The sequence below is a fragment of the Trachemys scripta genome, chromosome 9 (assembly GCF_013100865.1).
Source record: "Trachemys scripta elegans isolate TJP31775 chromosome 9, CAS_Tse_1.0, whole genome shotgun sequence".
NCBI classification, from domain to species: Eukaryota; Metazoa; Chordata; order Testudines; family Emydidae; genus Trachemys; species Trachemys scripta.
In genome coordinates, this window is record NC_048306.1 from 62598598 (window position 1) to 62625542 (window position 26945).

At 41.0% G+C, this 26945-nt stretch overlaps 1 protein-coding gene across 1 annotated transcript in view; it reads right to left on the bottom strand.

The window, feature by feature from the left end:
• The window catches only part of COPB2 (COPI coat complex subunit beta 2), a 28563-nt gene extending 2069 nt beyond the window's left edge, over positions 1–26494 (bottom strand). The window contains exons 1-20 of the mRNA XM_034780854.1: positions 26386–26494; positions 24264–24401; positions 22175–22261; positions 18718–18844; positions 16403–16551; positions 14394–14540; positions 12612–12711; positions 11583–11725; positions 11161–11360; positions 10863–10973; positions 10477–10565; positions 10262–10368; positions 9824–9967; positions 6223–6353; positions 5697–5904; positions 5287–5397; positions 3247–3461; positions 1724–1816; positions 1463–1643; positions 1270–1338 (exon numbers count right to left, since the gene is read on the bottom strand). Of these exons, the coding sequence (XP_034636745.1) occupies positions 1270–1338; positions 1463–1643; positions 1724–1816; positions 3247–3461; positions 5287–5397; positions 5697–5904; positions 6223–6353; positions 9824–9967; positions 10262–10368; positions 10477–10565; positions 10863–10973; positions 11161–11360; positions 11583–11725; positions 12612–12711; positions 14394–14540; positions 16403–16551; positions 18718–18844; positions 22175–22261; positions 24264–24401; positions 26386–26388 (2553 nt within the window). The 5' untranslated portion in view covers positions 26389–26494. The remainder of the gene's footprint in view (positions 1–1269; positions 1339–1462; positions 1644–1723; positions 1817–3246; positions 3462–5286; positions 5398–5696; positions 5905–6222; positions 6354–9823; positions 9968–10261; positions 10369–10476; positions 10566–10862; positions 10974–11160; positions 11361–11582; positions 11726–12611; positions 12712–14393; positions 14541–16402; positions 16552–18717; positions 18845–22174; positions 22262–24263; positions 24402–26385) is intronic.
• Positions 26495–26945: the final 451 nt, after the last annotated feature.

Sequence of the window (26945 nt, forward strand, 5' to 3'; positions counted from 1 at the left end):
TTCAGTAGATTAGTGGTTTGCTGCATAACTAAAACAGAACTCAAAACAATGCCACCTCAGAGTTTAAGAAAACAATACCTTTCTATTCAAATTGAAAGTTTTATTTGGGGATTAAACAGTTTACTGTTGTAGACGGAGTTATTTGACACACTAAAATTGTCTTTAAACTATTAGCTAACCACTTGAAATGGTGGGCATGAGATTCATCAGTACGTTCAGATACACACGCACTTGTGCCTGTTTGTTTGTGTATGTGTATCTTCTAGACTAAACCTTACTTCAACAGGCAGCTTTGCATATACACCGATTAATGTATTGTATTTTCCTAATAAGTTTTTATATCTTTGAATGATACAAAAGTAGGGTGAAAATCAGAAAAAAAAATATTTTGTAAAACTGGTGATTTTTACTTTAAAAATTGGTTTAAACTGAAAATGAAGGGGCTTAAAGAAAGAATGTGCCTATAGGAGCAGGTTCAATTTACTCCCTGGGCCTTCTACAGGATGCTTGGAAGGGGGAATATTTAATGGCGTAAGTCTGAAGAACACAAAGCAGGCCTAGGTCAGCATTTTCTTTCTCATTAAGAGTTCAGGGACAGGGTTGGTTGGTTGGTTGTGTGTTTTAAAGCTCTCAAAAGGTAGTAACTGCTTAAAAGGCAGACCTTCCAATTATTGCAGGAGAAATGGAAATTGATTTCCCCATCTGGCAATTTGTGCCATTTTATAGTAGTATACTGGCTATCAAAGAAGTTATCTAGTCATGTGATTAAAATGTGTTTTCGTCACTTCTTAAGACCACTTAAGTTTCAGAATGTTGGAAACAGTACCACAAAGGAAGACCTAGCTCTGAGCGATTCATCCTGCTGAAATTTATTAGATATTTGCACTAGTACTCACAGCAACCACCATACAAGATGTACCACTAAAAATTTCTCACCCATCTTTCAGAAATCAAAGAACCGTCGTTTAGCTCACAATACCAAACTTAGTTTGTTTTTGATGTCACATACTTATTTTTAGTGCTCCAACTGAAGTACAGCAACTTATGCTAGTGGAACGATCTGTCAGTAATAGCTCAAGAGGTCAATAAAACTTGTGAAAGAATATTTTGAGGGGGCAAGAGAAACGTGACCCAGAGTAGTAACAAAAGCAAACTAGAGCAATAATTTGTCCATTAAAGGTGGGTGTAGTGTCCCCAGAGCAGCTGCTATATTGCACAATACCAAATCCTCCTCATCCTGGAACTTTATTGCCCAGTTATATCACTGACCTGGGATACTACTACTTCTGAAGGTCTGAAACCTTTTGCTTCTTCCAGTAAATTTCTTTCTTCATTTGGCTATCAAAACAGCAGAGAAAAATAGTCTTACATGAAAGGTCTTGCAGTAAAAAATTGTAAAATCATAGCTCCAAGTATGGAATCATCATCATTTATATGAATGAAAACAAAATATTTTACTTACAGTGACAAGTGGGTATTCCTTAGCTGGCCGTAAGTCAGTATGAGTTTCCTTTACGTAGTCTTCAACAACAAAAGCTTCTTTTAATCCAGGGAACAGGTTTTCATATTCTGTGGGATCAGCCAGGGACTCTGCAGCTTTCTGATTGACTTTAGAGAGATTCTCTCGCCACATTTTTACAACCCTGTTAATCGAACAGATATATGCTGTAAGTAAAAGTTTTTAAAGGAACGTATTTCTACTTTAAATACATTAAAAAGTTACCTTGAAACTTGGCTTGGCAAATATGTACGTGCTAAGAAGGCAGCTTCTGGCAAACGTCCAGTTTTAATCAAGAGTTCCAAACAACAGTCCACCCTGGAAGGTTAAATATTGAAGTTGTCAGAGTAATACTATTTTTTCTGTTAAAATACAGAAAACCAAGTATTGCATTTAATTTATACTTTATCATAAAGTTGCTGAAATAATGAAAACCAAATGTTAAGTCTTTCTGCTCAAACCTGAAGTACCACATTTTATTGTAAGAGATGTAGGATCATAAGTCTTTCTGAAATGCCACATGCAGTAACTGTTAGGCACCCCAGAGTAAGCAAAATGTAGCATGGAACTTTAATCCTGAATTTCATTTTGACAGAGAAAGTTTTATGGTCAAATACAATCCTAGTATAACATTATAATCAAGAGTTCTGCCAAGGATTAATCTGGCATTGATCTAATTTATTGGTGTTTTTAGTCTCTCTCAAATATGACTAAGAAAAATACTAGGTAAACCTTATATTCAAAGTAATACCACGTTGATTGAACAAAAATAAGTTACCAGTCCACTAACTAAAAAAATGCTTTATGACCCATTGGAACTTTACAGACTAGTGTCTTTAGTATTATTTTAGCTGATACAGAAGACAAAGCCTAGTTCTACTTGAAGTCAGTGGTTTTGCCATTGGCTGCAATGAGAAACATCTTTCCTTCTCTCATTGAAGAGGAATTCTGTGTGATCTAACATCTCTGCACCATGAATTAAGATTTATAATCTTGTTCTGGAGGTACAGGGATTTGAGTAAAGTGTTCTGACAAGGCCAACAATTTCAAATGTCTTTATAATTTTACCAAAACAAAACAGCTCTTTGTAAGACTCAAAGTTTTAGCAGACAGTAGAATTGTAATGAAATGTCAAAAAGATTTTTCTTCTAATAAAAGAAATTTCAAAATATCAAGCTTGTCACGTTAAAAACTGAGCACTTTTGAATTTGTTTAAAATAAAGCAATTGAAAGTCCAGAGCATAGCAAAATGTCTAGAGCCACCAGTCTCTTGCCATTCTTGATTGAGATGATGCCCTGTCCCCTTTCCTCCCATCTTAAATTTTTGAGCAAACAGTTTATATCAAGGCTTCCATACCTGTATGACCCCAACAAATTTCAGTCTTTTGCTTAAAATAAAATAAAAAAAGTGTGTGTGGGGGGTGTCAGTTATCAAACTTCTCCCTAAAATAGAAGTGACAGATCCTCCACTGTACCCGTGCTACTGAGCACTAATAAGCATGTCCAATTACATTGCATTACAGCAACAACTCCCGTCAGAACTGTCTGTTAGTCACATGATGATGGCCCTCTTCCATCTCATAAGGGATAGCTAAACAACAGGAAAATATTCTATTTCCACATAAGCAATTGTTGTAGCATACCTGTTGCAGCTATCTGATTAGGAATTTGAGGTGTGGTCCACTTCAGTCTGAGTATTATAAAAATAGTGAACATAAACACAATTCAAGCCTTTGTTTGCTACTTACTTTCCCTGCAAAAAGTAGCTCATAAAAGCTACATTGTTCTTGCCATCTTTTTCTGCTCCCTCTGCTAGCTTGTTCACCATGTGAGCATTTCCTGAAGCAGTGGCCAATAGCAATAAACCTCCATAGTCCTGTGCATGGTGCAGACACTCCTGGGCTAAGCCGAACTGGCATTTACTGATAGCAAGCTCAGCAAGTTGCTTCCACTTCTGTTCTGACTGTAAGAGATTTTCCATATTTAAGTGATTTAAATTAAAGAACATCACATTTTTCACTTTTTTTTTTTTTAAAGAGACTTCTTTGAAAACTAGATTAGGAGGAGTATAAATTCAGTCAAGTTTAGGTCTCCTATCCCAACTTCACTTATATGTAAGGCTAAGATTTTGACACAGTTATTTTTAATAAAAGTCACCGTCAAGTCACAGGCAATAAAAAAAAATTCACAGAAACCTGCTACCTGTCCATGACTTTTACTAAAAATAACTGACAAAATACGGGGGGGTGGGGGAGAGAGGGCAGCACCCACCGCTGTTGTGGCTTGCAGTGGCTGGGGGAGAGGGGCCCCTGCCGCTGTGGCAGCTGGGAGCTATGGGGGTCCCCCTGCAGCGGCTTGGAGCTATGGGGCAGGAGACTCCGAGTTGCAGAGTTCCCAGCTGCCCGTGGCAGCTGAGAACTCTGGGTCCCCGCTGGCTGACAGCTCCAGCCCCGCAGCTGAAGCAGAAAATGTCATGGAGATCTCCGGAAGTCACAGATTCCATGACCTCCATAACATAATTGTAGCTTGCTTATATGTATTTTCCCTTGCACTCAGGATGTTGGAGTTCAAATATCCTCACAAGATGCCAATATAACAGCTATAGAATAACAAAGTTGTAGCATCACAGACTATTTTATACACACACAGTTTCAGTGACTTTCATGTGGCAACTAGTAGGATCTTCCCTTTAGTAAGGGGAGGAAAGCAAGATGAAGAAGACACAGAGTATTGCCAAACCTGGTGTTAAGGAATTTTTTGTTTTAAAACTAAGACTTTCAAAATATTTTTAATAATAAAAAAGCATATTGTAACTTAATTATCTGTCCATCCTTAACTTTAAGATGGACACTTTGTTCCTATTACAGAACAACAACACAACTGACAAGGCAGGTGGATAAATCATCTTCTATTGGATCAACAATGGGTGGGAGGGATAGGTCAGTGGTTTGCGCATTGACCTGCTAAACCCAAGGTTTTGAGTTCAATCTTTGAGGGGGCCATTTAGGGATCTGGGGCAAAAATCTGTCTGGGGATTGGTCCTGCTTTGAGCAGGAGGTTGGACTAGATGACCTCCTGAGGTCCCTTCCAACCCTGATATTCTATGAACTTCTGTTAGTGGAAGGGAAAAACTTTTAAGCTTACACAAAGCTCCTCTTCAGGTCCTGGAAAGATAACCAGCGTGTCAAAGATCAATCAAAATTGGTGCAGACTGCTAAGCATAAGAGGTTCACACATACTATAGGAGATCACTTGAAGTGGGCAATTATCGAGACTATCCTCAAAGTTAGTTATGGGCCAGATCATCTATATTGGGCATTAGAAGTGGAGTTGGGTCTTGGTGTTCAGCACTTGCAACTGGAAGGTCTTTGGAGTCAGTGCCCATCCATTCAGAAGTCCTGTTCTCCTGTACCAATTCTTGGCTGTGTTTCCCTTTCTTCTGGTCTCCACTGTAGCTCCAGTAAGAGCACACAAAATTGGAAGGTAAGGTTATGACCCTGACCCAGTATGTATTCTCAGGGAATTCAGGTAGGTTTCCAGAGAGATAGCAAACACAACATCCTCCCTCCCGACCCACAGAGTTCAATTCCCTATAGAGCACTTCCAGGAAAGTTTCCTCTGGTCGCTGGAGGGCGGGGGGAGGGAGTGCAGACTCAAGGATTTGATCTTCATCCCCAGATCCTGATCCCCTCCCTTTACATGAGGCCTAGCCCTCTGTTAAATTTATCCCAAGACATGTAGGTTTTGCAGTATGAGATTGACTTTGTTAAAATCAATCTTATGTTTACCTCTGCTTCCACCGCAAGCTGGTATGCAATCTTTAATTCTCCAAGCTGAAGAGCAAGTTCAAAGCGATGTTCAGGATCTGTGGATACTGCAAGAGCTTGTTGTTTGAAGCCCTAAACAGATTTTTCAAGAGTCAAATTGTAGTCTACTAAGTTCATCAGCAATCCTTGAAATTTCATTCTGAACACCAAATCATCTCCCTTTTCCCAAGCCAAATTGACTGTTGTATAAAGAACAGAAAAGACTGCTTTATTCTTTATTACTAATGTATAATATTTAGCAACAATTTTTTTTAAATAAGTGGGTTATGCATGCAGTAATGTGAGAATTCCCTACTGAGTAAACTGAAAGGTTAAACTGGAATTACAGTTTACATTTACACTGTTTACAGTTGCAGAAACAGTTCTCTTGCCTGTTTTTCAAGAAAATGTGCAACTCTGGTCCTCTGTTCCTTTGGAATTGTAGGAAGAACTTTGTCAGCCATACCAAAGTCTCTCCTCATTACTGCTGTCTGGTACTCGAGCACAGAGACCAACAAGGAGTAACTGACGATGTTTAGCTCTTTATCACCCAGATAAAGCCTGTTGTCCTTGGGGATATACCCTAATAGATACATTGTCCTATAACAAAAACAATGAATTTTAATCTACTGTAGGTATCCAACAGAAGATTCAGTAGATTTTATGATAGCAAGACAGTACTTACTATTCTAAAAGCTTACTGCAGTTTTACTAGTGATATAGGTACTATTAGACAATTTTTATTATTCAGTGGAATATTGCAGCAATGTTACTCAATATACATTAAACTAATGTGGTTAGAAAAAGTGGTGTATGCTAAGAAGTCAAACAACTTAGTGACAAGTTGAACTGTTTCATAACATGTTTTAAAAAGCATTACAAAATATATTGACAGATGAATAGAAACTAGATACTCACCTATCCAAATGGGCAATAGTGACAATTTCTCCTCCAACGTAGTAGTTCAGTCTGTTCACAGAACTGGTGTAAATAAAACAGTCGCCAACCCACAACCCTGTTTTTACAATCTCCTGAATCTCACCAAGAACCTGCCGCAAAAAAAATAAAAATAAAGCGCTTTTGATGATTAAAAAAAACAAAAAACACCAGCTACATGTAAACATTAGGACTGGGACAGCCATGAAAAACTACCCCCCATGTGAGTTTAAACACTCCATCCTCAACAATAGTGCAAGTTAAAGATGAAATTCTAGATACAAACTGGAAACATGCACATTTGTTTTAACATTTACAAATATATTCAGTAAAAAGCTTTCATGGAGGATTATTAAAAACTGGATTAATGATTTAGTTTTTGACCTGGACTATGTACAGCTATAGCTAAAAAAAAAAAAAAAGACTTTATTCTTGTTAATACTGCTGTCTGATTTACTTGTTAGACAAGGACACAGCATTTTCTTATGAAGTGCTCGTTAAGAACATCATTCAGCACATACTCACTAACAGTCTTGAACTTTAATTAAATTTCAACAACATTTGAAAATTAAAGAAGAATTTACACTATTTCATGCAGTTTTATGTCTGAAAATAATAATTTTAGTTACCGTATATACTCGTTCATTAGCCCGTTCGTTTGTAAGCCGACCCCCCCAAGATGGTTAAGTAACAATAGGAAAAAACTGTATGACCCTTTCATAAGCCGACCCTATATTTCAGGGTTTGGAAAACTTTGGCTCCCAGCCTGTCAGGGTAAGCCGCTGGCGGCAGCTCCCATTGGCTGGGAACGGCAAACCGTGGACACAGGGAGCTGAGGGGCTCTGTGCCTGCAGACGCTCCCAGTAAACAAAACATCCCGACTCGCCAGTGGCTTACCCTGACAGGCTGGCAGCCAAAGTTTGCTGACCCCTGTTATATTTTAAAAGCTGGCACACAAGAAACTCAAAAATTTTGCTAGAATTATTTTAATGTAATCTAATGAAAAACCTGTTATAATAACTGAACAAATATGTATTCACCTTCAAATTTACAGTCAATATTTAAAATCAGTAAATGGATATTTAAAACAAGTCACTTAGAACAATATGAGATTTTAAAAAGTCTTAAAATCCTTCAAAGTCTGAATTAGTCTCCGATTCACCAAACTGTTCATTAAACTCGGCTTCAGTCACAGCTGCACCTGCATTGTCATCGTAGATGTCAGGAGTGTTGTCTTCAGAGTCAGATTCCTTATCATCAGCCTCTGTTGTGTCATCATCAATATGGCATTGGATGATCTTCTGAACTGTCGAGTGCATTGCTGATACAGCATTTCCTAAATGATTTTTCTACATTTCCATGGGAAATGGACACCCACACGTCCTTGATCCATGGGGCGAGCAGATTGATTTTGGGCTTCATAAGATTCCCACCTTTTGTCAACTTCGCCATGCCTTAGCACATCCATTCAGACCACATTTTGCGTAGCCTGTCTTTAAAGGGTTGGTTCAGGCAGACATCAAGTGGTTGTAAAACTGAAGTTAAGCCTCCAGGTATTACAGCCAAAGAAGTTTTCATATTTTTGGCTACATTTTTCACCTCATCCATCTTGTGTGCTCTGAACATGTCCCAAAAGAGCATAGCAGCTTTCCTGAAAAGTGCTCCGGGGCTCTTATTCCACATTCAATAGTCTCACTTTCATCCATCCATCCCTTTTCGTGTGCACGTACAATGACACCAGAAGGAAATTTCATGTTTTTGGGCAAGGTTTTTCTTTTAAAAATAAACAGGAGGGAGCTTTGATCCATTTGCCAAACATGATAAAACCACTGTAAAATGGATTTTTTCTTGGCCAGTGGTTTTAATTAGAACTGTTTTTTCACCAACACCAGTTACCGTTCTGTTGCTCAGGAGATCGAATGTCATTGGTGTTTCGCCCATATTTCCTATTTGTGACAGTTCAAATGCATATTCCTTTCAATATTTTATAATAAACCTTTGGAAAGATTCGATTTTTTCCTTCCAGATCTCTAGGCAGCTTTTGCGCTGTCTTTGTTCGCTGACAAAGACAAGAGACCATGTCAGTTCATGAAGCGAGTACACCAACCCGCTGATGCGACAAACACTCATAGCTTTATTGACCGTCTTTCGACATTTGCAGAGCATGCAGACGAATTCCAGTTCTAGTGACAATGTACCCATTTTGTCAACATTCAACAAACCCAATTATTGAGATCTTTCTCTAGCTCAGGAAATGAAGCGCACCTCGTTTGACATTTTTTCTTGCTTCTTTGCATGTCTTTTAGTGGGTTTTTTTTCATCATTCTCTTACTTGCTTCTCATTGATACAGAATTCACGAGCAGCGACGCAATTATTGTTTGCTTCTGCATATTCAACAACTTTATGTTTGAACGTTAGAAGACCTTTTTCTTTTGATTTCACCATTGTTCATTTTAAATACTAGCATGAAAATAGATTATTATTGTAGTTATAGATTTTGTAGGACTTTATATAGGAATGTCACCTGCTTTATCACTGTCAAATTATTGTTCTTTGTTTATTTCAAAGTATCCCTGTAGATTGGCATGTCTGTAGGGATAACAAGCTATTTCAATTTTATTAGAGATTCCATCAATTCTGCACGTTATATTTTCATATTGGCTCAAGACTTATGAGGTCCATTTCAAGCCAATCTAGTCCACTAAACAAAGCCTTTGCAACTTTAAAAAGCTGCAGTATTGACATCAATAAATGGGTCAGCAAACTTTGGCTCCCAGCCTGTCAGGATAAGTCACTGGTGGGACGTTTTTGTTTACCTGGAGCATCTGCAGGCCTGGAGCCCCTCAGCTCCCTGTGGCCACAGTTCACTGTTCCCAGCCAATGGGAGTTGCGGGAAGTGAACGGCGAACTGCATCTATGGGAGCTGAGGGGCTGCATGCCTGCAAACACTCCAGGTAAACAAAACGACAATGTATTATACATTCAATTCAATGATTCCATAGATTTTAAAATCATCAAATTTTGGTGTAGACCCGTTTATAAGCCGACCCCCGCTCTTTGATGCATCACTTTTTTACCAAAAATATTCGGCTTATGAACGAGTATATACAGTATATTAGAACAGTGGTTCTCAATCAGGAGTCCGGGGCCCACGAGCAGGTTTCAGGGGGTCCGCCAAAATAAACCAAAGAGCAGGGCCGGTGTTAGATTTGCTGGCGCCCAGGGCAAAAAGCCGAAGCCCGAGCCCTACCAAGGGCTGAAAGTCGAAGCCAGAGCAACGTAGCTTCATGGGGTTCTCTGTGGTGTGGGGCCCTGAGCAACAGCCCTGCTTGCTACTACCTAACGTTGGCCCTGGCTTTTAATCTACTGGATATGCAGAAAAACAGTTGCGGCACAGGTGGGCTGTGGAATTTTTTTAGCGTGTTGGGGGGCAGGGTGGGCTCAGAAAGAAAGGGGTTGAGAACCCCTGTATTAGAACACAATGCTGTAGGAGTTAAAGTGGAAAAATGATAAGTTCTCTTTTTAGACATTGACTTCACTGGGCACTGCCCTAACTGCATTCCCACTCTTAACAGCAGTTACCTCAAAGGCATCTTCAATACCATCTTCAGTGACTCCCTCATGAGTTTCTTGCGCCGCTGCAACTTTTTCAGACAAATATTTCAGAATGAAGAATGATTCCTCTGTGGCAATACAGACCAGCTCACCCGAGTCAGACCAGAAAATCTAAATAAAAACAAGAAATAGCATTTAGGTTTTAAGGTGCTGTGCTAATAAAGGAGGATACACATGTTTTATCAAAATATTTGTTCATTTGCACATCCAGTGTAGGGGTTTAAGAGACTGTGTCTACGTAAGAGTCTTTCTGCTACAAAAAATATAAAAAATTAAAATATAATTTTTATCTTTAACAGCTTCATGAGATTGACAAATTCAGAAAAGCCTGTAGTATATTCTAAATGCACCCCTGATATGACAGGTTATATACATACACTCAGAGTGGCACCTGACAAAACTCACATGTTTGGGCTGAATTTCAATTCTGCGTATCAATTCTGTGTTATCCCAGTCATAAAATGCCAAGCCATTAACAGATCTGACACCCAGTAAGAAACCTCCATAGATACCTGCAAAAATAGCAAATGTGGAATTACAATTTCACTAGCAAACATTTTTTCAGCAAAAGAGTTAATATCTGTAATCTAGCAGACTTAGGAAATACAAATAAAACCCACCCTCTGCACCAAAATCAGGTTTAAAGGACTTCTTCTCTTTGAAGTTCTTAAATATCTTTACAACGCTGTTGCTCTCCCTGATTGCATACCTAAATACACAGAGAAAAATGCACCATTACAAAACAATTATCCAGACGAGATAGCAAAATGTTATACTGTACAGCCATAAGGAACTGCTATACTACTAGACATGTAGGCTACTATATTTGATATTTCTTCAAAATTAAAAGTGCATTCAATATATAAAAGTTTCATGTAATCCAAGCTATAGAATGCTCGTTACCCAATCCAGCTTTTAACTTTCAGACCAGTTTATAGTTTGGGTAGTCTGGAAATTAGCAGAAATACATTTGTATAATACAAAGCAAAATAAAAACCACACTTACTCTGAAGAATCATGTGCCCATACGAACTCCTGTGCAGAACCAAAACTCTTGTTCCTCAAAGCCATAGCTGTGTAAATGATGTATTCACCATCCCCACATACTACTACAAACCTAAAGATTGAGAAAAAGAATGTTTTGGTGTGGAAATTGTGTGCACAGACTAATGGGCATCACTAGAAGTAGATCAGTCATCTGGAAGGTATATTTTTCTTGTATGGCATATTTCTAAATTTAAAAATGTCAAGAATTCTATTCTGAAATGAAAAAAAAACAAAACAAACAAACAAAAACCAATTACCGTCCATTAGGGTTGTGCTGAATGGTCTGGGGATAGATTTCGCAGCTCCCCATATCCTTTACAGCCAGTGGCAATCTTTCTCCATCTTTAATTTCAGCATCTCCCATAGCTTTCAAGTTAGCCTGTTGTACCTCCGAATGTTTAGCCCAAATAATTTTTCCATTCGAATCCATAGACATGGCAGGTTCTTCACGGCCAAGCTAATAAGAACAGCATATAAAGATAGTAAAAAACAAGCATTCTCAGCCCATTAAGTTGTTCAAATTTAATAAATACTTATGACGCTTTTGGAATATGCCAATAAATTGAAGTGCCCATTTTTTTAAATCACTTCAGAGGTATCAAAGAATAGTTTAGCAACAGAAGTTTGTGGCAATGGGCCACCATTTTCATTTATGCTTTCCAATTTAATATTAAGATACCTTAACAATAATGCTGCCCTCATCATAACCCAAAGCCACATTATTGGATCCTCTCAGACTGGCCACGCACCACACCCTCTCCATGCCATAATTGAGAGTGCTTTCCAAGCGGTACGTGCTCGAATGCCAAATGCGGACAGTTCCTGGAGAAAAAGATATATGGAATTTCAGTCTCCTCTCTCAGTAGTAGGGCTACTAAACATTATGGCATTTAACAACAAAAATCCAAAGACCACATATGAAACTAACACCTGTAATTTAAACTTTAGTGAAATAGAACCTTAATCTTTCAATCCCAGCAGTCTCACTGATGCCGGGGGGATATTTGGTATCTCCCACTAGTGTCACAGAGGCCAAAAGAGGGAAATCAGCACAGAAGAATCTCTTGGTGGGAGCTTGAGGGATCACAGGGAGAAGAAAGTAGGAGCTCCAAGCTGGCAGGCAGCTCTCACATGGCTGTGCAGAGATAGTGAGATGGAGTTGAACTGACTGGGGCCTCACTGCTTGCAGATGCCTGAGGCGTCTCAGCAGCAGTATTCCTGCAGTTCCTGCCTTCCTCTTAGCCATGTCCTTCCACCCCCTCCCGTGGGTTAAATTCACCGTTTTTGGGGGTTTACAAAAGAAGTACTCAAGGATATGTGGAGGAAGATTGGAATTATTTTAAGTCAAAGCTGCAGAAACTATCTGAAACCTGCATCCCAAGCAAGGGGAAAAATTCAGAGGGAAGGGCTGCAGACCAACCTGGATGAGCAAGCATCTCAAACCAGTGATTAAGAGAAAGCAAAAAGCCTACATGGGATGGATCAAGGAAAGCCAGCTCTTGAAGGTCAGAAAGTGTAGGGATAAAGTGAACTGCCAAAAGCCAAGCAGAGCTGGACCTTGCAAAGGGAATTAAAACCAATAGTAACCAGTTCTATAGCCATATAAATAAAAAAGAAAACAAGGAAACTAATCCTTCCAAGCCTACAAAAGGGTATGTAACCCATCCTACTGTTCATGTATATTAAGTGTCAGAAAACTTAAAGTTACCATCTTCTGATCCTGTGATTATGATTGGCAGCTCAGGGTGGAAGCTGACACAGGATACATTTTGAGCATGTCCCTCCAGTGTTTGCACACAGGTTTTATTCTGTAAGAAGAGTTAAGATCAAGGAAACAAAACATTAACACTGCAATTTTCTCAGATCGCTATCTTCAAAGAAAATTAATATAAGAATTATGTAAGCATGTTTCTAGCCTTCTTTCTGTAACCTTTACTTCTGCTTCAATGTGTTCAAAGAACAGCATACTCTAGAGTCTATCTTAAGACAAAACCCCCAACCACCAAAAATGAATTTGTTCCCATTAGTGTAGCTGCTTCTCTGTTTCCTAAGCTAACTGGGTTCCTATCTACAAAACACTTAGTTGAGAGCAAGGTGGCTCAATATATTAATACAAGACTCATTAGTGCCTGTGCTTTTTGTTTCAAATCCTGAAAGCCAAAAATAGATTTGCATAGAGTCACAAGGGAAAACCAAGCCTAGTGCTATCTTTGTCCCACAGGCCCAACCTTTTCTTCTCTGCTCCTATAGCATTCAGCTCAGGCCACAGACTTATGAATGGATAACTCCCCCATCAATACCCAAGCAACACATACCTAGCTAGTGGGAGGAGAGGGAGCAGGAAATCACAGATGGATGGGACAAGGGACATAAGCAAGAACAGAAAGATGGAAAGCAACAACAAGAAGAAAACAGACAAAATGATTAGAAAGAACAAGTGGATACAAAAGGAGACAATTATTCTCTGGACATACAGTAAAGCAGGGATGGGCAAACTATGTCCCGGGGGCCGCAACCGGCTCTCCAGACATTTTAATCTGACCCTCGACCTCCCGCCGGGGAGTGGGGTCTAGGGCTTGCCCTGCTCCGGGGCTCCAGCCTTGGAGCAGGGTCAGGGGCTTACCCCGTTCTGCGTGGTTCCCAGAAGCAGTGGCATGTCCCAACTCTGACTCCTACGCATAGGGACAGCCAAGGGGCTCTGCACGCTTCTCCTGCCCCCACAGCTCCAATTGGCCGGGAATCACGGCCAATGGGAGCTGCAGGGGCAGCGCCTGTGGACAGGGCAGCGTGCAGAACTGCTTGGCCACGCCTCAGCGTAGGAGCCAGAGAGAGGACATGCCGCTGCTTCTGGGAGGTGCTTGAGGTAAGCGCCACCTGGAGCTTGCACCCCAACCTCCTCCTAACCCCTTGGTCCCAGCCTGGAGCACCCTCCTGTACCTCAACCCCTCAACCTGAGCCCCACCCCAAAGCCCATACCCCCTGGCGGAGCCCTCACCCCTTCCTGCACCCCAACCCCCAATTTTGTGAGCATTCATGGCCTGCCATAAAATTTCCATACCCACATGTGGCCCTCAGGCCAAAAAGTTTGCCAACCCCTGCAGTAAGGGGATAGACAGAGCATGTGGGTACCCAATCCATTGCAAGGTGATTGGTCACAAAATAAAAAAAATGGGATGCACTACTCTACAAGAAAATAATCCAATATTATTCAAGACAAAGTTAACTTTTAACATTCAGATTTAAGGTGATTTCTATATTTCACAGCCAGTAAAACAGAATGTTACTCATAATTTTTATCGTACTAGTTTTAACGTACTGTTTTTCCAGAAAATACATCACAAAATCTCTCTATTTTCTATTCAAAGACATGGAAAACTCCAGAATACTTTTCTCCTTCATCCCTTTCCCTCAATTTCCATGCCTTTGCTGCTGATGGTGCCCAACCAAATTAATCTACTAAAGTGTTCACGAAGAGGTGAACACATTGTACCTGGTAATCCCAAATCTTGACAAGGCGATCATCTGCTCCTGAAATGAGGTAAGGCTTGTCTCCGCCACTATAATAATCAATGCAGTTCACTCCTTTTTCATGGCCTTCCAAAGTGAAGTTGGGTGAAGAAGAACCAAGCTGCCACACCTTGCAAAGAAAAAGATCACCATCCCTAAGCATTGATCTTACCCTCCTGGGCCAGCACCACCAGACAGAATGAGCTCTGAACAGTGCCTTCTTAAAACTCGAGAGACAGGAAAGATTCAGCTAAGGAGTCTGTACCACAGCATTCTGATTTCTTAAATGCAGTAAAAAAAAAAACAAAACATCTAATTACACTTTGGGCCAATATTTCAAAGCAATAAAATAGCTTTGTCCTTCAATGGTCTTGTTGAGATGAGTTCCTGTCTGCATCCTGTAAAATTTGCCCGTACCGGTATTGCCCTGGCCTCTTCTTTTGTCATTCAGTGTTGCACGCATTCTAAAAGAATATGCATTTCCTCACCTTTTGGGGGCGAAGCCAGACTTTGAGGCACCTGCTCCCCTACTTGGTGTAAACTTTGCTTGTGCCAATCAGAAACGAACACAAACAGGGTTTGGGCCCTGTCCCCTATGACACTTCTATGATGTCATAGTTGGTACTTTATGGGCCTGCCTGCCATGTGCAGGCAGGGAGAGGAGAAAGAAAAACGAATCCTGTGTACACCCGTAACCGAGCCTGATCACCTCGAAGCCTCTCTCTCAGCTCACGTGTTTCAAACAGAGTTTCTACGTTTGCCGGTCGTTATGTGTTGGTTTGTATTTGTAAGCATCAGTTATTACTAAATGCTGCATCTTTGTTTATAAATATTGTTAGTAGATATTTTAGTCATTGTGTGTTTTAAGTTTCATTAACTCTATTAGCTAATCAAACGCTGCTCCCTTACCCCTTGTAATTATCCCCAATAAACTTTAAATTGATTAATTTTAGTTGTGTGTGTGTGTCTGCCTGCAGTTTGCATCATGACCCATACTCTCCTTGCATCCCTTACCAATATAGTCTATTGCCATGTGCAGCCTGGTAAATAACAGGCCTGCATTTTCTTTCGCCCCTGCGTGCCTGTGGCAATCCACATGGCGTCACGAATCCCTCTGCATGTATGTAGACTGAAAAACCTGCACATGTATATATGACATTTACACACACACCATACGTCACCGTATATGTATAAGCTTACTATTGTTTCAGAAATCTGCAGTTCAAGTCAGAATTATACATATATCCTTTAGTAGTTTAGTGTGGATTTTAGAGTCACAAATCTAAAATGCTAAATGACGGTTTGTTAAATGGATCAGGGCAGGTTTCAGATACATTGGGGCCCTAGGTGAAAACTTTGCCTCCTTGCTACCATACCAAATCCCATTCACACATACCCATTAATCGTAACAGCTGAAGGAGTCTTGAAGCATAGGTGGCCCTTTCTACAGTCCTAACACATAACGAAGGTTCCAAGGGAACATGGGGAAATCTCAGTGCCCAGATGGCCCCATGAACCCAGTAATGGCTCCACTGTGCATGAGAATCTTCAGGGTCTATTGCAGGAAAGGGAAGTGAGACTCTCAGTATAGGCACTCTGCTATCTTGCATTTCCCTAAAATGGGCTCTGAAAGTGGATGATTATGACAGTAAAGTTTCACCCCCCCAACACTTATTGGTAACCCAAATGGAATCACAAGAGTCCATACACTTCTGCCAGTGATTCACATTTCAAAGATCAAATACAATAACTAATCTTGAGATTTCACAGATATATAAAGTCTTTATGCAAGCTCTGATGATTGTTCAACAAACTATAACTTGACTGAGGTCATTCCAATTTATATATGTCCTTGTATGTAGTATACAGTATTACTGCACATATACTTGTTTTATTAATTTAAATTTTCCTATTGTCTGTACAGCTGTATTGTTGTATTTATTCTGTCTGGTAATTATTTAATGAAGTTTTTAAAAAGTATATTTACTATACCTTAATCGTCCTATCCAAAGAGGCACTGGCAAACTGGTTATTATCCTTTGGGTTTATGACAATCTGCATAACATAATGAGTGTGTCCTTCAAACACCTGAGAACAAGACCATTTTTTATCCCAGTCCCAGAGTTTAATAAGCATGTCATCTGGAAAAAAAAATTCAAGTTAAGTATATGAATATTTAAAACTATCTTTTTAAAACAAAATTCTTAGAAACCCAATTTTCAAGGTTTGTCCATCCTAAAGGGAAGTGTTGCTACTATCAAAATAATTTATGGACTTTACTCAGAAGACTGTTTACCCTGAGAGGCGGAGGATGACTACAGGGAATGCAAGGGTTTGTTTTTGTCCCGTCCCGTCCTCCCCCTCCCCCCAGCCACCACCACCACCACCCATGCCCCCAAAAAATAAATAACCAGGCTTCAGTTTAATGCAGGGGACTATCTAGCTTGCCAGAGATAAGAACCTAGTAATAGGCTGCTTAGCACAGCTAAACATTTGGTTCCCATTTCAGAGCCATTCAGTGTTCTCTTAAAGAGGACACTGGTGTTGGAGAATTGGACTGTTCTACTTTTTTTTATGAAAGTCTGAAAGATTTCTTTAAAAAAAGGTAGCAGTGGTGTGAAAAGATTTAAAAACAAAAAAAACAAAAAAAAAACCACTTTGGCAATTTAGTGAAACATCACAAAAGTCAGAGTGAAAGCTGAGCAATTGAGAGGAAAGTGATTTTAAATTACTGTTTCAAATACTGGTATTTTTGTTAACACCTCTAACTTCAGGGACTAGTTAATATTTTGGAGAAAGGAATGTGTGTTAAAACCTCAACACACTATCTCTTCAATTAGGAGGGTATACGTTGTCAGCTGTCATACCCAAGACTTCCCCAGGACTGCCAACCATTGTTTTTAAACAGTTTGTTTTATGTTTTGAAAGTGAAATCTAAAGGGAATTTGTGAGCAACATAGCCCATAGCTCCTGTACAGCTCCAGTGACCTACAAACATCTTGGAGGCACCTAGTCTGAAACTCTGAAAAGTGAGTAGTTGCAGAAAGGGTCAAGTTTCAAAGACAAGCATCAAAGCAAACACTGGAATCCTGAAGAGAATTTCTTCTGTTGTTAGTATAAGGATTTAGGGCTTGTTTACATGACCAGTTAGTCTGCAGCAAGCTGGGGTGTGAATCTACCCCTCACTAATCTGCCACAAACTAACTGTCCGTGTCAACCCTGCTTAAGCACACTAACAGTTCCTTACTGTGCTTTGATCTAGTCCCCACATGGACAGTTAGTGCATGGCAGGCTAGTATGGAGTAGATTCACACCCCAGTTTGCTGCAGACTAATTGTTCACGCAGACAAGCCCTTAGATTGCCTATTTTGTTTCTCTCACTGTTTTTTGCTGTTTTCTATATGATTTAGTCTCTTGCTTTATTGGTTACGTACCTCCTTGAAAACAAAAAGTTATAAAAGGGATGAACAGCCTAATTTGGCACACATTAAGACATGCTGAATTAAGCAAAAACTGCTTGCAGGCAGATCCTTGACTCTGCATAAAGCCTCCATTCCATCTCTAGAGTGTAATCCAGCTATTCTTCTTTTTGCTTCTAGGCATCTGGAAAACTAGCTCTTCCCTTTAACTTCCTAAAGAAAATCTGACAGGCCAGTGCCTACCTTTTTCCCTCCTTTATAGAAGATGATGAGTGTCAGGCTCAGTCAGAGCACAATTCATCTCAGACACTTCTAAGGACTACACATCAATACTAAAGGATCAAGATAACAGTTAAATTTGCTTACTACGGAATCTAGATTGAATGTTGTGGGCACAGCATGAAGCCAACAATTCTGTCTGATGAAAGCACGTTAAGTGTAAAACAATAGGACAACTCCAATATCACTCATGTTACAATCTTACTATGAAAACTCTACAGTGCTTCTAGTTTTAACCAGCAAAATGAAATTAATCTTGATATATGCCAAACCCAAGTATGACATGTCAATCTGCCAAACAGCAGATCATTAACATGTAAATGAACTTATTGTTTGGCAGACATTAAGCAACTAGACCTTCAGTTCTTCTTTGACAAGAGCTTAACCTATTACATTTCAAATCCTAAGTAAAGTTGAGATTCTATTAAAAACATGAAACTAGCTTGGAAAGAAATAATTTGAGATGACATATGAGAAGTAGGCTACTTGCTCAAGAATTCTTATTTCAGCAATAACAGTACAAACCATGTAGTTTCTCATTGTTTATAAGATAACAGTCTGAACAGAGTTGTGAGAGAACAATCAAATTATACTGAAAATTTCTCTTACCACTGCTAGTTAGAATGAAAGGCTGAGTAGGATGTACAGCAATGCAACGAATATAATCGGAGTGTGCTTCGAACATGTGAACTCTTTCCAAGGTATTGTAATTGAAAACTCTAATTTGCATGTCATCCTATAGATAAGAAAATAAAGACACTAAGATCAGCTTCTCTATAAAAGTATTTCACATTAAATAAAGGCTAATATTCCATCTTCAAAGATTCTTCATCCATAAAAGTTCTTAAAGAACTGCATTAAAAAAGTCTCAAGAAAGGAAACAATGCCAGCATAATTATTCTGACATAGTTTTGGTTCAGAAATTTACATTACATGATCCTATTTTAAGGCATTTGTAACTATGAAGAATTCATCTATGATCAAAGTTTCTCAAAGATGGTCTTAGCCCAAAAGGTCACTTATTTTAATTTAAGGAAAATCTAAAATTCCTTTAGACATTTTCACATTATATGACCATGAAAAAATGTTTTCCATGCATTAAGGGCTTTGTTCTGCTCCCATTAAAGTCAATGGGGAAAATTTACATTGATATCAATGATATAAGATAACTGAAAAAGGCACTGCCAACTTAGATTTCTTTTTAACTGACTATTTAGGAAATAATGCTACCCCAAAAACAAAACAAAGTCCTCCTTGCCTCCCCCAAAAACAAACAAGCCCTTAGATTGCCTATTTTGTTTCTCTCACTGTTTTCTATATGATTTAGTCTCTTGCTTTATTGGTTACGTACCTCCTTGAAAACAAAAAGTTATAAAAGGGATGAACACCACTATTTTAAAGCTTTTAAATATGATGTCCTGAAATCTTTACGTTTTTAATCAATTTTTATAATAATATAAATAAATAATTAATGAAGATATCCTATCCCCTAGAACTGGAAGGGACCTTGAAAGGTCATTGAGTCCAGCCCCCTGCCTTCACTAGCAGGACCAAGTACTGATTTTGCCCCAGATCCCCAACTGGCCCCCTCAAGGAGGGAACTCACAACCCTGGTTTAGCAGGCCAATGCTCAAACCACTGAGCTATCCCTCCCACCCCTTTTAAATCATGTTAACTTGGGAGCATAAAAATATTTAGGATAAAGTTTTCAAAAGGTTTAGATGCAAAGGGCAGGGCAGCAAGCCCTCCCATCCCAGGTCAACAGACTTGGCTCGTGCTACCATGCTAAAAATACCTGCGTAGACAGCACTGCAAAGTTGCAGCTTGGGTTGCAGCACGGGCTCTGAAACCCACTGTCCTCCCTAGACTTCAAAGCCTAAGTTCCAGCCTGAGCCAAACCTGTACACAGCAATTTTTGACATGGTAGCACCAACCCTGCAAACCTGAGTGTGTCAACCCAGGATGGAAGGCTCGCAGCCACAGGCTCTGTAGACATACCCTTCGAGTTTGAATGGCTTGTGTACAAGGAGCAGCAATGGACACTAGAGGGGTGTGATTTCTAAAGTGCAGTGGCCTGCATAGACTCTGCTGGCAAAAACTAAGTCTGCATGGGCCAGTTAGTGCGCAACACATTGGTGCAGCTCAGAAATCACACCCCTCTAGTGACATTGCTGCTCTAGGTAGACAAGTCCTAAGTCTCACTGAAAGTCACTGGGACTAGGTACTTTTAAAAACTTTATCCTAAATGTTTTGAAGGAAGCAACATGCTGGATTGGGCCTACTCCCTTCTCCTTCCATGTATATGCCTATTTGTTACCTCTTCAGTATCAGCTTTCTAACGTCTGTCACTAGCAGGCAACATCTTTCAAAGCTAGAAAAAAGCTTGCACGTGAGCTTCCCCCCAGAGACATGTATAAGTGTCATTATAAATAAATAAATTAATGGAGATATCCTATCTCCTAGAACTGGAAGGGACCTTGAAAGGTCATCGAGTCCAGCCCCCTACCTTCACTAGCAGGACCAAGTACTGATTTTTGCCCCAGATCCCTAAGTGGCCCCCTCAAGGATTGAACTCACAACCCTGGGTTTAGCAGGCCAATGCTCAAACCACTGAGCTATCCCTCCCGCCTTGCCAATGCATAGAACAGAGAGCATAGACAATGAACAAGACAACGAAAAGTGACAAGAAACTCGAAGAATTTGATAGCAAAGTAAGAGTACTAATTTTTCTACTAAATTTTCTTTTATGGAAATCTTAGCTTTTACTTTTTTCTATAGTAGATACAAAATTGTCAGGCAAAAAAAAAAAGTGATTTTCAAGTTGACTGTCCAGTTAATAAATTTATTTTAAAAATATGAATGCATCATGGACAATTTTCAATGGGCATTTGACCCATTTGAAGACTTATTCAGAAATTGTAACAGACTGAAAACATGCTGGGCATACACAATATCTACTTTAATTATCAATTCAGACACACACATTGCATGCACATCTGGATGCATATTAAAATAGAACTTCGTTTCAGTGATTGGATACGAGGGCAATATGATTTATATGACAGATTAAAAATGTAACATGGAAATAATGTTTATTTCAGTGGTTACAAACAGAGATAAGTACATTGACACATGCTTGTATCTGCAACTCTGCTTCTGTAAATATTAAAAAGGCTGACAGAAATATGCATGCAAAACTAATTCAGACTTTCTTCTTTAGTAATGCAATGTTAGGGTTGAAAATATAAAAACAAACGATGATTATATACAAGATAGATAAACACACACACATATTTTACAGCCTGTAAGGTATATACTTTGTGATGTCAACTGTTACACTTTGCTGACTTTTCATAACTGCAAGACTAGGATGGATTTATTAAGAACGTTTTAGTATGGAGACAGAAGTACATTCAATGGATAAAAGTGGCTTAATTTTCTAAAAGTGAACAAAAATTTCTCTAAAGATTCTGTATTAAACATAATTGAGGAAAAAGCATAGAAAACAACAGGTAAACTTTTAAAATCGTATTACCTTGAATAGTCCAAGTCCTTTAGCCTAATTACAGGGACATTGTTAAGGTACTGTGCATAATACATCTTTTAAACAAGTGTCAGAAATTATTTATTTTAATATTTATTCCACTCTGTATGCATCCGAAGAAGTGGGCTGTAGTCCACGAAATCTTATGCTCTAATAAATTTGTTAGTCTCTAAGGTGCCACAAGTACTCCTGTTCTTTTTGCGGATACAGACTAACACGGCTGCTACTCTGAAACCAGAAATTATTTGAGTTGGTAATATAGATCGGGCCAAAATATAAAGTAAACCACCAATTTATATTTTTCTGTTTTTAAAATGAAAGTTTGAGCTTTAAAGTACCATTCTATACAATGGATTTTAGGAGAATGTTTTGGGGGAAACGAACAGCTATAAACTGTTATCTTCTTCCAGTGTACAAGTTAACATCGAACCACACTTCTGGATGGTGTGTAAGAGTGCAATGAAGTAAAGAGAAAAGTGGGGGAATGTATATGAAACAGACAAACAAAAAATGACAACTTACAGCTCCTGTCACAACCCAGTTTTTTCTTGCCACAAATTTTGCAGCTCTGACTGGCAGGTCACATACTTCAAAGGTCTTCACTAGAGTCTAAAATTAGAAATATTGGGATATATTACTGAGAAAATGTCAGTTTCAAAATCTGTTCAGCATTTCTTAAAACAGGCCACTTTTGAATAGTTGCAAGTTTAAGAATGGTCAAGGAGCTCCTAGACAAAGGGATCTGTCCTCCTTTTTAACAGATGCAAGTGTAAACATAAGAAAGTCAGGTAAGGGGAGGTATTTACACTCTGGTGCAGGTTGCATAGTCTTAAAACATTTAATACCTTCTGGAATAAACTAAAATGAAAATAATTTGCAAAAAATAAATCACACTGTATATAGTCAATAAACCCTGGAATTTATGTGATCTCCATAGACCAGGGATAGGCAACCTTTCAGAAGTGGTGTGCCGAGTCTTCATTTATTCACTTTAATTTAAGGTTTTGCGTGCCGGTAATACATGTTAACGTTTTTTAGAAGGTCTCTTTCTATAAGTCTATATTATATAACTAAACTATTGTTGTATGTAAAGTAAACAAGGTTTTCAAAATGTTTAAGAAGCTTCCTTTAAAATTAAATTAAAATGCTGATCTTATGCCGCCAGCCTGCTCAGCCCACTTCCAGCCTGGGGTTCTGTTCACCTAGGCCTGCAGCGGGCTGAGCGGGGCGACTTGAGGTCAGGGCAGAGGGCTGGGGGTGTGTGTGGAGGTGCAGGGCAGAGGACTGGGTGTTGGGGGGAGGGGGGGGCAGAGGGCTGGGAGGTGTGTGGGGGTGCAGGGCAGAAGGCTGTGTGTGTGTGTGGGGAGGATCAGGGCACAAGGCTGGGTGTGTGGGGGAGGATCAGGGCAGAGGGCTGGGGGTGTGTGGAGGTGCAGGGCACAAGGCTGGGGGGTGTGTGGGGGGTGCAGGGCAGAAGGCTGGGGTACTCAGCTCGTGGGGGTGCTCCCAGCCCCCTGCCCTGAGCGGTTCATGGCAGGGGGCTGGGAGGGATATGCCCTGTTCCACCCTCTTCCCCAAGGCCCGTCCCTACCTCTCTCTGCCTGCTCTACGGAGCAGCGAGCACGCTGCCGCTCGGCTCTGCTCTGCTCCGCTCCCCCTCGCAAAGGCTGTCGCCGGCAGGGAGAGGGGGAAGGAGGAGGGGCCGGAATGCACCACGTTGTGGGAAGAAACAGGGGAGGGGGGAGCGTGGCTGCAGCAGGACCAAGCTTCTGCCTCCTGCCCCTGCAGGGGAGAGCGGTGGGTGGGGGTTCCGAGTGGGGCGGGGGGCCGGGACCCCCCCCCGCCCTCCGCTGCAGGGGCAGGAGGTAGAAGCTTGGTCCTGTGGCAGCCAAGCTTCCCTCCTCCCCCTTCTTCCCCCAGCGTGGCGCTTTCCAGCCCCTCCGCCTCCTCCTCCTCCTCTCACCGGGCAGGCAGCGTGCCACTCAAAATTGGCTCGCGTGCCGTAGGTTGCCGACCCCTGCCATAGATCTTTATATCTTTCTTTAGACTGTTTCTTAATGTTTGTGGTATCACCTGAACAATATATGCTGAGGCATCACACAGATTGCAAACAAATGAGCCTCAAGTTCAGGGAGACTGAACAGGAAAAAATAAATTTAAGATCAATTTTGTGCTTCCCATCCCTACTACTCTTAATATTCAAGGCATTTAGCATATAAACAGAAAGCTCAGTGCTGGGTTAACATCCTAATCTATCTGCTTTATATCACGGTACTGATGTGTCTCTGAGGCTACAATTTGAAAATGCACCGCCCTTCGGTACATTGATCTTTAATGGCGGCACTCAACTGTAAGTGGCATGAAACCCATGAGTTTCTTGAGGACACTTGGTGACTCAGCAAATTATAGTTTTTTTGTTTTGCCTTCTAAAACAAAAAACAGTGATTTTATTATATTATTATTATTAAAAGTTCTTTCCATAGTTTGCTGCAGAAAAATGCACTTCCCATATCACTATCATCAGGATACACATATCAATGAATTACCATATTGCTACACTGAGCACACTCCTGTTTCTAATTAGAAATAGAATACAGCAGAAAAAGTTTACCTGTGTTTCATGATTCCAAACACAGACACTGCCATTGTACAGGCTAGCTAACATCCATGGCTCGGTGGGGTGCAAGTCCACACTCTTTACTCGGTCAGACCGAGCTGTTAGTTTTCGCTTAATATCAAGTCGGAGAGGCTAGAGATCAGAAAAATTAAGAATGCTAAATTATTCTTCAGCAAAAAAATGACATGGAACTGTTTTAACATATCTGCAGTGTAAATAAGAAAAAAACTGAAGGTTAGACCTAAAATAAAACCAGCCAGCTCTGTTTTGCGGGCACACACATCTCACACGCTCCTCATCCTATCTACTTGTTTACTTAGTTCTTGTAAGAGAGTCTTTGGAATATAAACAAATACTGGCTCTGAGTGGCATCATTCCCACTGAGTTCTCTGGAGCAGGACAGGGTCCCAGTAGAGTATAGAGCAGTGGTTCCAAACACGGCGCCCGCCAGGGCATCTATGTGCGTCCGCGTACTGGCCGGCAGACAAGCATCCGCCGAAATGCCACCGGGAAGCAGGGTCATCAAGAGCTGTCACCGCCGAAATGCCGCTGATTTTCAGTGGCATTTTGGCGGCGACGCCTCTTGATGACGCTACTTGTCGGCGGATGCTTGTCCGCCGGCCACGGTCCTCGGTGGCTTGTCGTCCGGCGCCCACCAGACGAAAAAGGTTGGGGACCACTAGTGTAGAGGATTGTTCTTGTGCATTTTTTCTTTAATCCACATGAATATATTGCTTATGAAGAGGTCCTGATCTGCACAACTGGAAAATGCATCTACAGAATAAGCTCAAGAAAAGGAAGGGCAGTGCATGCTTCCAGACAACATCCTGCCCCGTATGCCCATAAACCTATACTGAGCGGATAGGGAATAGACAAAGCCACCTCAAACGCAAAAGAGTTTGCAAGTTTTAAGGTCCATTCTCTCCTTTGTACTTCTGTTGTGAATGTAGTGAGGAAGCCAGTTATCACAGACTGTGACGTGTAATGGAGACACCTGTCCATTAGGAACTGAAGCGAGTCTAACAACTCCTTTAAAAAAATCAGACAAACACAGAAGCCAATGATAGTTTTAAAAGAAGCACTACAAAGTAAAAAAGAACTTTAAACCTTCCATTCTACCCCGATTTTGACTTCACCTATAACTCTGGCAATACAAAACCAAACTACCTAAAATTTCACTGGTTGAATTCATGCCAAGGTAATTTTTCTAGAATGAGGCATTTCATAATGTGGAAGTTCTAAAAATGATGACCTTATTTACTGCTTAATAACACCTACTTCTGCTGGTGACCGACACAAGCTTTCAAGTCACACAGAGCAGATCTGAAGCTTTGTGTGGCTCAAAAGCTGGTCTCTCTCACTAACAGAAGTTGGTCCAATAACAGCTATTACCTCACCCACTTTGTCTCTCTAGTACCAATGAGCTACACCTTTAACTGTCTGATTACTATACACCTTTCAGGAGACTGATTGGTCTTGCATACCCCAAGTTTCACCTCATTTGAAAACTACTTGTATTTTTATGTCTGATATTTTAAGCAAGTGTCACAGCCACACCATTACTGAGAAATTGCTTTCTCATTTTTTACCAATTATAAAATAAATCGCAACCTCCCCTCACCCCAGTTGAGAAACAGTGATATAGTATGTAGCGCAGCATAAACAAGTCATCATTTGTATGAAGTTTTAATGTGTCCTGATTTTGCTAGTGCTTTTCATGTAGCCTATTATAAAACCAGGCAAATAGGTAGGTGAGTTGATGTATTCCCTAGAAGACCTCTGTGTACCTCCAGGGGTGCACGTATCCCCGGCTGAGAACCACTGGTCTGACACCCTGACCTGGTCCCCTCAGCACATCCGCTCCCAGCATCTCAGCGGGGATTAATTCCTGCCACGCACCGTCCGCACAGCCTCAGGGACAGCGCTGACCTGCCGGAGCGGGGAGCGCCTGGGGGTGGGGGTCTGGTTCCTTTCCAGCCCCCAGAGACGGGACCCCTGCACGCCCTTCACCACCTGTCTGTCCCGGCCCACCCCCAGCCCGGCGGCCAGCTCCTCTGCCCTCGCCAGCCCCGGGGAGACAAGGCCCGACCCAGGCTGGCCCCGCGGCCAGACTCACCATGGCTCCACAGCCCCCAACTCAGCAGTAGCTGAGACGTCGCTCTCTGAGCCCAACTGACCGACGTGGAGCTTCCGGCCCTGCAGCTCTCGCGACATGTAGAACGAAAACGAGAACACCGTACACAAGCGTTTCCGCATCTTAAACATCGCGGGAACAAGACTGCTTGGTCCCATGGCGTCTGTGGGGGCTGGACACACGTACCTACAGTACTTAAATCAATGTACGACGCAGTATCAGCTTCTCCCGGAGGGAGGGGGTGCGGCTATCAAACCCCAGGAGCGGGGCCTAGTAGGAACTAGAGTTCGTTGGAGAAGCATGCTGGGACATGTAGTCTTTGCACCATGAATCGCGAACAGCAGCATAGGTCCGGTGCGTCGCGGTGCATGCTGGGAACTGTAGTTTCCATAAGGGAGGGAAACGAGGAGTTGTCATGGCCGCCGCTGCCTGCCTGATAAGGATTAGGGCCTCCCTTCATCATCCCTGCTACAGAAGCCGTGGCCTGTTTGTTCACATAGTGAGCGCGACCCTCTGCCCCGCCCCAGCGCAGAGCCCTGCAC